Source organism: Scyliorhinus canicula, chromosome 10, assembly GCF_902713615.1.
Source record: "Scyliorhinus canicula chromosome 10, sScyCan1.1, whole genome shotgun sequence".
Lineage (NCBI taxonomy): Eukaryota > Metazoa > Chordata > Chondrichthyes > Carcharhiniformes > Scyliorhinidae > Scyliorhinus > Scyliorhinus canicula.
The window spans coordinates 187308597-187322538 of record NC_052155.1 but is presented as its reverse complement, the minus strand read 5'-3'; the positions used below and the strand labels follow the sequence as shown (position 1 = coordinate 187322538).

Sequence of the window (13942 nt, the reverse complement as noted above, 5' to 3'; positions counted from 1 at the left end):
GGTGACAGCCATGGCTGAAGATCTCGGCAGAATATCCGACTCTCTGGTGATGTGACCTAGTTCCAGGCTGATCTTGATGAGGTTCCCCAGGGCATGTCCCGCTCTCAGATGGGGCATTGCCGTGGTGCTGCGGAGCTTGTCCCAGTTGCAGGTGGGCATTGCCGAGGCCCTGCAGAGCACGTCCCAGTCACGGAGGAGCATCGCTGAGGGCGCAACACAATGGTGCAGACCATGGGGAACCACCAGGGCTGGCGAGCCAGATGATGCAGGGGCAGCCAGACTTGAACTAGCTGCCCCTCCGTCCCAAGTTGAACCCCAGGGCCCTATGGGCGCCAAGCAGGAGGGGGGGGGGGGGGGGTCGCTAGGTGCCAACCCGGACCTGTCCCAAGGAGTGGCGACAGTGGCTACCAGCTCCCCCAAATTCCACCCCTCTACTGAGGCCGCGACATGCAGCCAGTATTAATTGGTGCCAGTGTGACCACTTGCAGGCGAGGCCACTGAATGATGGGAGGCCATTGAATATGGGGTGGGTTTCGCTAATTGTATGGAAATGGGGCTTAGTGTGATAACTGGTTTCTCGCCACACTACAGCGAGATCCCGATTTTGCTTGTGGGAGTGGGCCAGTTGCATTGCAAACTGTTTGGCGCCTGCGAGTCTCATTTACGGTCTCTCCCACTATTCATCGATCTCGTTTCAGTTGAGCGAGAGCGTAACAAGGCCGTTGAATTGTGCCCCCAATATCAATGTAGAGCAATAGAACATAGAACATAGAACAGTACAGCACAGAACAGGCCCTTCGGCCCTCGATGTTGTGCCGAGCAATGATCACCCTACTTAAACCCACGTAACCCGTATACCCGGTAACCCAACAATCCCCCCATTAACCTTACACTTCGGGCAATTTAGCATGGCCAATCCACCTACCCCGCACATCTTTGGACTGCCAATACTGGCAGCGCAAACCTGTTTACCCAGACTCTGTTCTGTGACACTTTGGCAAGTTAGAAGAAATCTTTTAAGGAGAAAAAAAACACACCAAAACGTTTCACGAGAAAGTGTCTAATGTTTTGTTGGAAAGTTAAATTCAAAATTCAGAGTAAATCTGGGATGAGTTGCCACATCAATAAAAGAGCAACTCAGCAACTATTATAGCAACAGTTTAAGGGTTATCATATTTGAAACTAACAGCCACCAACTGATTTGAGTTGTATCAATGTACGGAGAGCAGAACTCCTGTTCATTGAAACAGTCACATCTTTGATTCTGGTTGTTTTGTACATTTTCTATTGCCAAGAGATAGGATAATTAACTTTAGTCTTGATTAGTAACAAAACAAGTACTCACCAACACCTTCATGATTACAGCCATATTAAGCAGTTCAAAAACATCTTGCAACATGCGCAAGTTCAAGAGTGAGAAAAGTAGTCTGTTCAACACTTGGGAACTACAGTAGATGCCAGGTGGAAAGTTTCTGTAGTAACTTCTAAATGTTTTTACTGGGGAGGAAATATATACACTGAGTCACCATGAGAACCTTACTCTGACATCACTAATGTTTCTGTGCTCACTGCCACTCCAGTACGCTCAACTGATGAGGCAAAACTTCCGGCCTCAACTGCTTGATGAAGCACCAGGAGCCGCAAATCACCAAATGACCCTTCCTCAGCTTCCTGGCCAAACTAGGGAACTCAAGTAACATTGTCAGCACTAAGGTTTGAACCCTTACATACCTGATCGGGGAAGACTGCTCTGGTGCCAAAACCATGTCAAGTTTTATCAACCTACGCTCACGCTGGAGTGGCTGGAAGCACACTCACCCAACAGTAACATGTTAAAATTTCAGCTGGTTGATGCGCTTCCCTCAAGTTTTAATTCTGGAACCAGTCCTTATTTGCCCCACTCTAGTAGTTTCAGGCCGAGATGGCCAGAGTGCTGGCATTTCACATCGCACCCATTTTGTCTTTTCAACATTCATCATTGCCATCTCAATCAAATATCATAAACAAAATAGTCACTCAGTTTGACTATTATTTCTCATTTATAAAACCCATTAGTGATTCACTTAATTTACCCATCTGTAGGGCGGCACAGTAATTAGCACTGCTGCCTCAGAGCCAAGGACCCGGGTTCAAAACCACTGTCTGGTGGTTTCATGGTCACCATTACTGTTTTTAGCTTTATTTAATTATCTGAATTTAAAATCTTCAGCTAGCGCAGTATCATAACCATTGTTGCAAAAGAATTAATTTGGGCAATGCAAGTAATGCTACAGTTATAAACTAATGAGGAATAAAGTATCACAGAAAATGGCACCTTGTAAGCCTGTCCCTACCTGCACGGATCAACAGTTGCAGTTTACCAGTATCCAAAAACTTCTGAACAATTTCCATACAAAACTGGAAAAAGGTAAAAGGAACAGACAATGGAAAGTTTCAGTGGATCATCCTGAAATCATAGTCAACTCAAAAAGAATACTTATACATGCAAACGTATGTCCATTTACAGTTTAAAATTTTTAAACATGGGTTAAAGATTCATCACATTGTGTTATTCTTTCCTCAATGCTGCAAATTAGTGAAAATTTTCAAAATAAGTAAATACTAAAACGGTGCGGCAGATAAGAGTGTAGAACCCTGTAAGACACGATGATCAATGATTTGTCTTGGATAGATAGAACAGTACAGCACAGAACAGGCCCTTCGGCCCTCAATGTTGTGCCGAGCAATGATCACCCTACTTAAACCCACGTAACCCGTATACCTGTAACCCAACAATCCCCCCATTAACCTTACACTACGGGCAATTTAGCATGGCCAATCCACCTAACCCGCACATCTTTGGACTGTGGGAGGAAACCGGAGCACCCGGAGGAAACCCACGCACACACGGGGAGGACGTGCAGACTCCACACAGACAGTGACCCAGCCGGGAATCGAACCTGGGACCCTGGAGCTGTGAAGCATTGATGCTAACCACCATGCTACCGTGAGGCCCCATCTGAGCCTCACTTGCATTGCATTGCCTTACTTGCATTGTCTTAGAATGCAAGACAAAAGTACAAGAGTTCAGCAAGTATATACGGCACAGTAGCAGTGATTATCACTATTGCTTCACAGGGCCAAGGACCCAGGTTCAATTCCTGGCTTGGGTCACTATCTGTGCAGAGTCTGCACGGGTTTCCTCTGGCTTCCTCCGACAAGTCCCAAAAACATGCCGTTAGGCAAATTGGGCATTCTGAATTCTCTCTCTGCATACCCTAACCGGAATGTGGCAACTTGGGGATTTTCACAGTAACTTCATTGCAGTGTTAATGCAAGCCGACTTGTGATACTAATAAAGATTATTATTATTTTATTTTTTTAAATTTAGAGTATCGAGTTATTTTTTACCCCCAATCAAGGTGCAATTTGGCATGACCAATCCACCTACTCTGCACATCTTTGGGTTTGTGGTGGCGAGACCCACGCAGACACGGGGAGAATGTGCAAACTCCACACAGACCATGACCAGGGGCCAGTTTGAACCCGGGTGCTGAGCACCTTGAGGCAGCAGTGTTAACCACTGCGCTCAGCAAATATATAAAAATAAATCAATAGAACTAAGAAGTAATGCATTTACTTTTTCATCTTTTTTAACTTCGTGTCCAAACCTGCACTTTTTTTTCTTGCAGCCTTTAACTGTGGTGAAATAAAATCGACAGTAACCAGGTGGTAGCGCAGTCAGCTCCAGCTGGAAGCAATGACAAAACAATTGAATTTCTGAATAGAGTTTTGCATTGAAGCAGAGTTACTCAAACTGGGGTCCGGGGCGGAAAGATTTAGGTTTGCCAGGTACAGTGAAAAGTATTGTTCTGCATACAATGCAGGCAGATCGTTCATTCATAAAAAACATAGGTCATACAATAAACACACAATGTAAATACATAGACACCGACATCGGCTGAAGCATACACAGTGTAGTGCTACTGCACGAGACACAATTACACTTTTCAGGAGGTCTGCAAAATAATGCGTACATGCGAGCCAAGAGGCAGCAGCTAAAGTGCAACCACCACGCATGGAGCTGCCACACATGCAGCATAGTGTGGGCTATCCATCGCACCTATGAGGAGATGGGGGCAGCACGGTAGCACAGTGGTTAGCACAGTTGCTTCACAGCTCCAGGGTCCCAGGTTCAATTCCCGGCTTGGGTCACTGTCTGTGCGGAGTCTGCACGTTCTCCCAGTGTCTGCGTGGGTTTCCTCCGGGTGCTCCGGTTTCCTCCCACAATTCAAAGACGTGCAGGTTAAGTGGATTGGCCATGCTAAATTGCCCTTAGTGTCCAAAAAAAGGTTAGGTGGGGTTACAGGTTTATGGGGATAGGGTGAAGGTGTGGACCTAAGTGGGGTGCTCTTTCCAAGGGCCAGTGCAGACTCGATGGGCCGAATGGCCTCCTTCTGCACTGTAAATTCTATGATTCTATGACACTGCAAGCGGCACAAAAAGTATTACTAAAACACGATGTGCAGCATTTACATATTGTTAAATTTGCACAGCATTATCATTTAAAGGGGGCAGGGGTCGCGAAAGCAACATTCATGCTCAAACTGGCCAACTCATTATTAAACATCAGAAAAAGAGCTCCAAACATTGGGTCTCCACCCCCCCAAAAATTGATTTGTGAAACAAAGTGTACATTGGTAAAAATTCAAATGCTATCTGAAGCACGGCATCTGATGGTGGTTTTCTCATCTTGTGTTCTAATCCATCCATGCCTTCAACTGGCCCTGCCTCTGTAACCTCCTCCCTCCCACAGAGTTCTCAGTGTTCCCCCAATTCGTAGCATCCACCAGAATCGCCTTCAGCTGCCTCGGACCCAAGCTCTGGAAAACCTCCTTAAACCTCTGTACCTCTCTCCTTTAAAATGCTCAAGACTAACATCAATCTTTGGTGAAGCATTTGGTCGTCTGTCCGAACATCTCAAGTGGCTCAGTGTTAAATTCTGTTTGATAGCACTTCCATGCAATGCAGTAAAACATCCCAAGGCATTTAAGGTGGGATATAAATAAATTGCTGTTGCTTTGAGGGACTGTTATAGGACAAGTAAATCCACTTACTTTACTAGACATTGGGGCAGAATTAGGCCACTCGGCCCATCGAGTCTGCTCCGCCATTCAATCATGGCTGATATCTTTCTCATTCCCATTCTCCTGCCTTCTCCCCATAACCCCTGATCCCCTTATTAATCAAGAACCCATCTATCTTGGTCTTAAAGACACTCAAGTGATTTGGCCTCCACAGCCTTCTGCGGCAAAGAGTTCCACAGATTCACCACCCTCTGGCTGAAAAAAATCCTCATCTCGGTTTTAAAGGATCGTCCCTTTAGTCCAAGATTATGTCCACTGGTTCTATTTTTTCCTACAAGTGGAAACAGCCTCTCCACGTCCACTCTATCCAGACCTCAGTATCCTTTAAGTTTCACTAAGATCCCCCCCTCATCCTTCCAAATTCCAACGAGTACAGACACAGAGTCCTCAACCGTTCCTCATACAAGTTCTTCATTCCAGGGATCATTCTTGTGCACCTCCTCTGGACCCTTTCCAAGGCCAGCACATCCTTCCTTAGATACGGGGCCCAAAACTGCTCACAATACTCCAAATGGGGTCTGGCCAGAGCCTTATTCAGCTGCAGAAGTACATCCCTGGTACATGAATGCTAACATGTATTTGCTTTCCTAACTGCCGACTGAACCTGCACGTTAACCTCGAGAATCTTGAGCAAGGACTGCCAAGTCCCTTTGTGCATCTGATTTCCAAAGTATTTCCCCATTTAGAAAATAGACTATGCCTCCATTCCTCCTTCCAATGTGCATAACCTCATTTTTCCACATCATCTGCCATCTGCTACTTCTTTGCCCACTCACCTAGCCTGTCCAAGTCCAAGTCCTTCTGCAGCCCCCCTGCTTCCTCAATACTATCTGTCCCACTGTATCATTGTATCATCTGCAAACTTAGCAATAGTGCCCTCAGTTCCTTCTTCCAGACCATTAATGTATATCGTGAAAAGCTGTGGTCCCAGCCCCAACCCCTGAGGCACACCACTAGTCACCGGCTGCCATCCTGAAAAAGACCCCTTTATCCCCACTCCCTGCCTTCTGCCAGTCAGCCATTCCTCTATCCGTGCCAGGATCTTACCCTTAAACACCACGGGCTCTTAATTTATTTAACAATGCTTTTTCTTTGCTCCACTATTGACCACAGTAAACAAAAAAAAATTGCAAAAGTGCTTTGGATAAAAATATTTTCGGTCTAATTACCATTGCACACAGATAGCAGCCCTGGAGAAGTGCAGGATGGGCTGTGTCATGCTGGATGACTTGAAAAATTCACTGACAAAATGCAGGAGAAGCAAAAAGGTTTTGCCACTTTGAAGGGAGGGAAGCAATGCAATGTTACAAAAAAAAACTCTTACCACCTGGAAGGACAGTGTGTTTACCCAACAGGAAAAATATTTTTCTTTCATCTTAAAAAAGTTGGAATTGGTGAGGCTTAGTATTCCAGTGTGGAACGTGTTCACTAGCAGATGCAATTTATTCAATGTTATTTAAAGGCCCATATCTATCTAAACATTGTAAATTCAGCAGATTAATGAGTCACAAAGGGATATGTGAATTCCGGACTTACAGGCCTTGTCCAATGCTCTGAACTATTTGGAAATATCGGAGGAGCAGCACATGCTGGTGTCGGTAAATGTTCTTCTGGAAACCTTAAATCTAAGGAGTCAGAAAAGGTCTGTCACTTTCAATTAGTATACGTCCTTTTTTTCCCCTCTATCCTTCTGCCAGTTAGTAAATCTTCTTTTTCCTCTCTCCTTCGGAAGACATTGATGCTCACTCCGTACATTCCCACGACTGGCATTAGCCTCTGCTCTCTAACCCCAAGTGGGCATTTTCTCAAAATAAACAAGTAAATTCAACTGCCGGTGGGATACCAAATTGGGAAGATCAGGAGTTTAATCCTGGGCTGTGCTTAGTTACAGCGGATTATTTATAGACAGCCTCAGGGTCCCAAGGTACGAGATGGGCAGGCAGGGCGAAGGAGCAGCCTGGTACTTTACCAGGTTCACTCCTCCTGCAAACTCTGTGGTCTCCTGCTTGAACTAGTGGGTGCTTGGCTATTAGGCAAGGCCAAGGTCCAGGTCGACTCCATTACACCGCAGTCAAACCGACTGTAGCCATTCCCTGACTAAGCTCATGCATGAATGGCCCTTTCCACCAAGTAGCCAAGAGCTGCTAGCACAGGGGTGTCAAACTCAAATACACCGTGGGCCAAAATTAAAAAATCGGGACAAGTCGAGGGCCGGACTGGTTCAATGTTTTTTTACAAAACTTATTGAAATGAACTTATTGAACCTGGAACTAATAAAGCTTAGGTTATTGCCTATAAAAACAACATTAAATATTAAATAAATAAATAAATTAGTTGCATTTATTTCTTATTGCTTTATCTGGAGCTTTTCCAGAGTAATTTCTAATGAAAACATTTTTCCACAGGCCAACACTTTGTGATTCACACTATACCTGAATAAACTCGGCATCAGCCATATCATACGCCATAGGCGCTTCAATTGCTGGGGCCAGCTTTAATAGTAATTAGATATTATTAGGGCAGCACGGTGGCCCAGTGGTTAGCACAACCGCCTCACGGTGCTGAGGTCCCAGGTTCGATCCTGGCTCTGGGTCACTGTCCGTGTGGAGTTTGCACGTTCTCCCCGTGTCTGCGTGGGTTTTGCCCCCACAACCCAAAAATGTGCAGAGTAAGTGGATTGGCCACGCTAAATTGCCCCTTAATTGGAAAAAATAATTGGCTAATCTAAATTAAAAAAAAAAAAATGTTAAATTAAAAAAAAAAGTAATTAGATATTATCTCGCGGGCCAAAGATAATTCCACCGCGGGCCGGATTTGGCCCGCGGGCCTTGAGTTTGACATATATGTGCTAGCACCTTCAGGAAAGGAATGGAAGAAAATTGGACCCAAGTTTAAAGATCATCCTGCATTTATACGCACTAATCAACCATTTTAACCCACATTCACTTTACAAAATGCTTTTTAAAAATAGAAGTGCACTTTTCCAATACGTCAAGAATTAGACTGATAAACAACAACCACCTGGAGGGCTTCATAATTAGTACAAAACATTACACCAGGTGGACACCCGAAATAAAAACTAAAAATGCCGGAAATACTCAGCAGGTCTGGGAGCAACTGGGGCGAGAGAAAAAGAGTCAATGTTTGAGATTAATGATGTTCAGGTCAATTCTGACAGTTTGATTCTTGCCTCACCCGCTGAGTATTTCCAGCATTTTCGGTTTATAACTTGATGTGGAGATGCCGGCGTTGGACTGGGGTGAGCACAGTAAGAAGTCTTACAACACCAGGTTAAAGTCCAACATGTTTGTTTCAAACACTAGCTTTCGGAGCACTGCTCCATAGGAGCAAACATGTTGGACTTTAACCTTGTGTTGTAATACTTCTTGCTGTTTATAATTTAACCAGGGACGGTCAAGAGCTTCAGTAAACACTTGAAACTCAAATCATTAAAGATACAGCACTGCCGATCACATTTTTATTGTAAAGTTACCAAGGTCAACGGTGAGATGTTGGAATATACCGTTACATAGTTGAAGCATACCATTTGTCAATGCCAATTTCCGGAATGGAAATTCAGAACAAGGTTGTTTCGGAGAAAACTGATTTTCCAATTGAGATCTTCTGTCTGAACAATGGTACTGAAGGCTGCTGACAGTGAAAGAAAACATGCATTAAGTTATAAATCCAGATATTTTATAATAATTTAACCTTGCTGGTTACAGACATGGCAATTTAGTAGATCCCCAGGATCTGAATTCAAGGCACAAGCTCAGATATCTATAATGGAAGTCAGGTGGCTATTAATATCAAATGAATCTGAGAAGTCTTCCTTCTCTGCATACGCTCACACCACAGAACTCTGGGATGTGATAGAACTCAAAATAATTTGGCAATTTTTGGACATCCAGCATGTGTATTATTCAATAAATACGAGGGGCTTGCAATCAGCTTACAGGAATGATCATCACCCCCAAGAGCATAGAACATGAAGGAGGCCATTCAGCCCATCAAGTCTGCACCGACCCACTTAAACCCTCACTTCTACCCTATCCCCCTAACCCAATAATCCCTCCTAACCTTTTTGGACACTAGAGCAATTTAGCATGGCCAATGCACCTAACCTGCACGTCTTTGGACTGTGGGAGGAAACCGGAGCACCCGGAGGAAACCCACGCAGACACGGGGAGAAAGTGCAGACTCTGCACAGAGACCCAAGCCGGGAATCAAACCTGGGTCCCCGGCGCTGTGAAGCCACACGTGCTAACCACTATGCTACCGTGCTGCCCAAAAAGAAGGTATCATATGCCAGACCCCAACTTGCAACCAGCAACTCATCACTTCAATGGTACTTTGTTACATTGTGATCAATGCAGGAATCTCAGATATATATTGTTTTATATGTAGCTGGTGCAGTTATGGTTAAAAGCCTGGGTTAGGCAGGTTTTTTGAAGGGGTGGAGGACAGGTATGCGCATGTGGGATTGCCCACAAATCACGTCCACATGTTCTGGGCATGTCTGAAGCTCAGGGAATTTTGGCAGGTATTTGCAGATGTTATATCCATGGTACTAAAAACAAGCCTGGCGCCGAGTCCAGAGGTAGTGATTTTTGGAGCGTCGGAAGACCTGGGTGTCCAGGGGGCAAGAGAGGCTGGTATCCCGGAGACGGATCTTACTGGCGTGGAGGGACTCTGAGCCCCCAAAATCGGTGGTATGGGTTGGCGACATGGCCAGGTTGCTCAGGCTTGAGAAAATTAAGTTCGACCCGAGAGGATCGACGCTAGGGTTGATCCGGAGGTGGCAGCCATTCATCGACTTCTTCGGGAAAATTAAACTGTTATCAGATACAATAAGGGTGGGGGTTAGTGAACAAAGTGGGGGGGGGGGGGGGGGAGATAGTTTAGTTTAGGCAAGATTAGCAAGTGGAGGAGGGACTGGGGAACTGTGTGTAAGCCAATTTGGCTGGGTATGGTTGCTGATTGTTGGGGGGGGGGGGGGGGGGCAGGATTATTTACTGAGTTATGTTTACATTTGAAATTGTTGTTATAAAATCATAAATGCCTTAATTTTTTTTTAAATAAGCCTGGGTTAGTGTGTATGTGACTGCAGCAATAATGTTTTTAAAAGTCCAGTTTAAAAGACAGACACCTTGGCAATTAAGGTGTTGTAAAAGATAATAATTAATTCCAGCAATGTTGACCAAATAGAACTTTGTTTATGGAAAGATCCCCTGAGGAGTAGATATTAGGGACAGTGTTTAGCCTTAATAAGATGGTCATAACCCAGTTAGTGGGATGAAGATGATGTAGTTAATGGGAGGAGCCAGGGGCTGAAGCAGTCATAGAATAATAGAATCCAGACAGTGCAGGAGGCTGCCATTCAGCCCTTTGAGTCTGCACCAGCCCTTGGAACGAGCACTCTACTTAAACCCACGCCTCCACACTATCCCAGTAACCCCATCTCATATTTTTCGGACACGAAGGGGTAATTTAGCATGCCAATCCACCTAACCTATACATCTTTGGACTGTGGGAGGAAACCGAAGCACCTGGAGGAAACCCATGCAGACAAGGGGAGAAAATGCAAAGTATACACAGAAAGTCACCGAGGCCGGAATCAGCTTGGAGTTTTCAGTTTTAGTTTTTGGCTGGAAGGCAAGCCGAGAAGCAGTTTCTGAAGAATAGTGCCAGAGATTCGGCATTATTCTGACAGGAAGTCAGGTCTCTCTCTTTAAGCAGTCTCAAGAGATCTCTATCCAATGTTTGGCAAGTAATTCCGTGTTTGCTACCTCGAGTTAAAAGGGTTTTTATTAACGGAGATGGGTTTGCTTGATTGGAGATATAAAGATACCAGTTAGGAGTTAAAGTCTTTAATTTTATTGCTGAGCATTGTTTTAACTGGTAACTGAAAGATATTCATTGTATGATGTTACGGTTAGTTTAATCCTGTGTTGGTAATAAGTTTGTTTTAATATACCTATGTGTGTGTGGAGTCACTCCTGGGACAAAGTATCCTTGCCTCAAAGTCTCAAATTAAAAATAGGGCAACAGGTGGCGCAGTGGTTAGCACTGCCGCCTCACAGAGCCAAGGACCCAGGTTTGATCGCAGCCCACAGTCCGTGTGGAGTTTGCACATTCTCCCCTTGTCTGTGTCGGTCTGACCCCCATAAGATGTGCAGGGTAGGTGGATTGGCCACGCTAAATTGCCCCTTAATTTGGGAAAAAATAATTGGGTACTCTAAATTGAAATAAATAAATCAGTAATTACATTAATAAAAAAACAAATTAAAAATAAAATATTGGGGCTTCTGTCCTTATCCTAGCAACCAAGCCTGGTCCAAAATTGTCATAACGTTATAACAGGGACTATGAAAAAATACTCCATGCCCTGAAATGAAACCAAATTTAATCCCGTCTTCCTAATTAATTTACTTCTGAAGTGCAACCATTGCTGTTTTATTGGCAAATGAAGCACCTCATGTACAAGATCCCACAAATTGCAAATGTGCTGAATGACCAGGGATGTTTTTGCTGGTGTTCACCAAAGGAGGCATGATGGACAACCCTGCTTTTCTATGAATAATGATGTAAGATTTGTTTTCCCCATTTATCACATTTATTTAACTCCTCTGCCATTTCCTTGTTCCCAGAACTATCTCCTCAGATTCATTTTCTAATATCACAAGACCCATAAGTAACAGGAGGCCCTTCGAGCCTGCTCCACCGTTCAACATTCCTCACGTCCTACCCTTTCCCCGTAATCCTCGATCGATCTCAATTTTAAATATACACAAGGGCACTGTCTCCACAGTTCTCCGTGACAAGGAGTTCCAAAGACTCGCAACTCTCAGAAATTCCTCCTCATCTCAGTCTTAAGTTGGCACTCCTTTATTCTGAGCCTGTGCCCATCGGTCCGAGACTCTCCCATGAAGGGAAACATCCACTCAGCGTTTACCCCGTCAGCCACTTAAGAATACGACATGCTTCAATCGGATCGCCTCCCATTCTTCTAAATTCCAAAGACTAGAATTCCAACCTGTTTAACCTTTGCCCATAAGACACTCCCTCCATACCGGGATCACCCGAGTGAACCTTCTCTGAATCGCCCCCAATGAAATAGTATCTTGCCTAAATAAGGGGACCAAAACTGATCATAGTGCTCCAGATGTGGTCTCACTAGCACCTTGTACAGTTGCAGAAAGACTTCCCAACTCTTATACTCCGACTCCCATGGAATAAGGGAAAACTTTCCATTAGCCTTCCTGACTACCTGCTGTACCTGTGTGCTGGCTTTGCGTTTCATGCACAAGTCCACCCCCCCCCCCCCCCCCCCCCAACCCACACCACCACACCCAAGTCCCTTTGTGTCGCAGCTTTCTGCAGTTTTTCTCTATTTAAATAATCTCCGTTCTTTTGTTCTCCCTACCAAAGCATTTCCCCACGTTATTCTCCATTTGCCAGCTTTTTGCTCACTTACTTAACCTATCAATATCTCTTTGCAAATTGTTTGTACCCCTCTCGCAACTTGCCTTTCCACTTATTTCTGTATCCCCTGCAAAGTTGGCTACAGTAATTTGCTTCCTTCCTCCAAATCATTATTATATAACCAGTGGCAGTCCCAGCACTGATCCCTGTGGAACCCCACTGGTTACAGGTCACCAACCTGAAAAAGCACCCCTTATCCCCACTCACTGTTTCCTGCCCATTAGCCAATTCTCTATCCATGCCAATATACTACCCCAACACAATCTTATGACTTACCCTTTTGTGAGGTACCATGTCAAACACGTTCTGGAAGTCCAAATGCAACACATCTGCTGGTTCCCCTCTATCCACTCTGATTCAGGCTTCCTCGAAAAACTCTAATAAATTAGTCAGGCACTATTTCCCTTTCACGAAGCTGACTCTGCTCGATTAGATTATGATTTTCCAAATGTGCTATTATTTCCTTAATAATTGATTCCAACACATGGTGCCGCTGTCGCTGGCGGGCAGAGTGCAGTCCGTTAAAATGACAGTCCTCCCGAGGTTTTTGTTTTTATTTCAGTGCTTGCCCATCTTCCTCCCTAGGGCCTTCTTCAAAAAGGTGACGAGTAGCATCATAAGCTACGTGTGGACGCACGGCACCCCAAGGGTGAGGAGGGTCTTCTTGGAGCGGAGTAGGGATAGTGGAGGGCTGGCATTACCCAATCTTTCGGGGTATTACTGGGCGGCAAATGTATCGATGGTGCGCAAGTGGATGATGGAAGGGGAGGGGGCAGCTTGGAAACGAATGGAGAGGGCGTCCTGTGGCAACATAAGCCTGGGGGCCCTAGTAACGGCGCCATGGCCGCTCCCTCCCACGAGGTACACCACGAGCCCGGTGGTGGCGGCCACCCTCAAGATCTGGGGGCAGTGGAGGCGACACAGGGGGGAAGTGGGAGGTCTGATGGAGGCACCGTTAAGAGGGAACCATAGATTCATCCCGGGGAACATGGACGGGGGATTTCAGAGCTGGCACAGGGTGGGCATCAGGCAGCTGAAGGATCTGTTTGTGAGGTTTGCGAGCCTAGGGAGAGCTGGAGGAGAAATTCGGGCTCCCCCCGGGAAACATGTTTAGACATTTGCAGGTGAAGACATTTGCTAGACGCCAGGTGGAAGGGTTTCCCTTGCTCCCCAGTAGGGGGGCGAGTGATAGGGTGCTCTCGGGGGTCTGGGTCGGAGGGGGGAGGATATCGGACATCTACAAAGTAATGCAGGAGGCGGAGGAGGCATCAGTAGAGGAGCTGAAAGCCAAGTGGGAGGGGGAGCTGGGAGAACAGATAGAGGATGGGACA

At 45.3% G+C, this 13942-nt stretch overlaps 1 protein-coding gene across 8 annotated transcripts in view; it reads right to left on the bottom strand.

Moving 5' to 3' along the window:
* topaz1 (testis and ovary specific PAZ domain containing 1) overlaps positions 1 to 13942 on the bottom strand; it is a 71370-nt gene that overhangs the window by 27294 nt on the left and 30134 nt on the right. For 6 of the 8 annotated variants that reach the window (XM_038810356.1, XM_038810354.1, XM_038810351.1 and 3 more), the window contains 5 exons: positions 8671 to 8777; positions 6663 to 6751; positions 3620 to 3730; positions 2334 to 2397; positions 1346 to 1497 (listed from right to left, as the gene is read on the bottom strand). In XM_038810356.1, coding sequence (XP_038666284.1) covers positions 1346 to 1497; positions 2334 to 2397; positions 3620 to 3730; positions 6663 to 6751; positions 8671 to 8777 — 523 coding nt within the window. The remainder of the gene's footprint in view (positions 1 to 1345; positions 1498 to 2333; positions 2398 to 3619; positions 3731 to 6662; positions 6752 to 8670; positions 8778 to 13942) is intronic. The other 2 variants (XM_038810350.1, XM_038810352.1) reach the window with 2 other exon arrangements.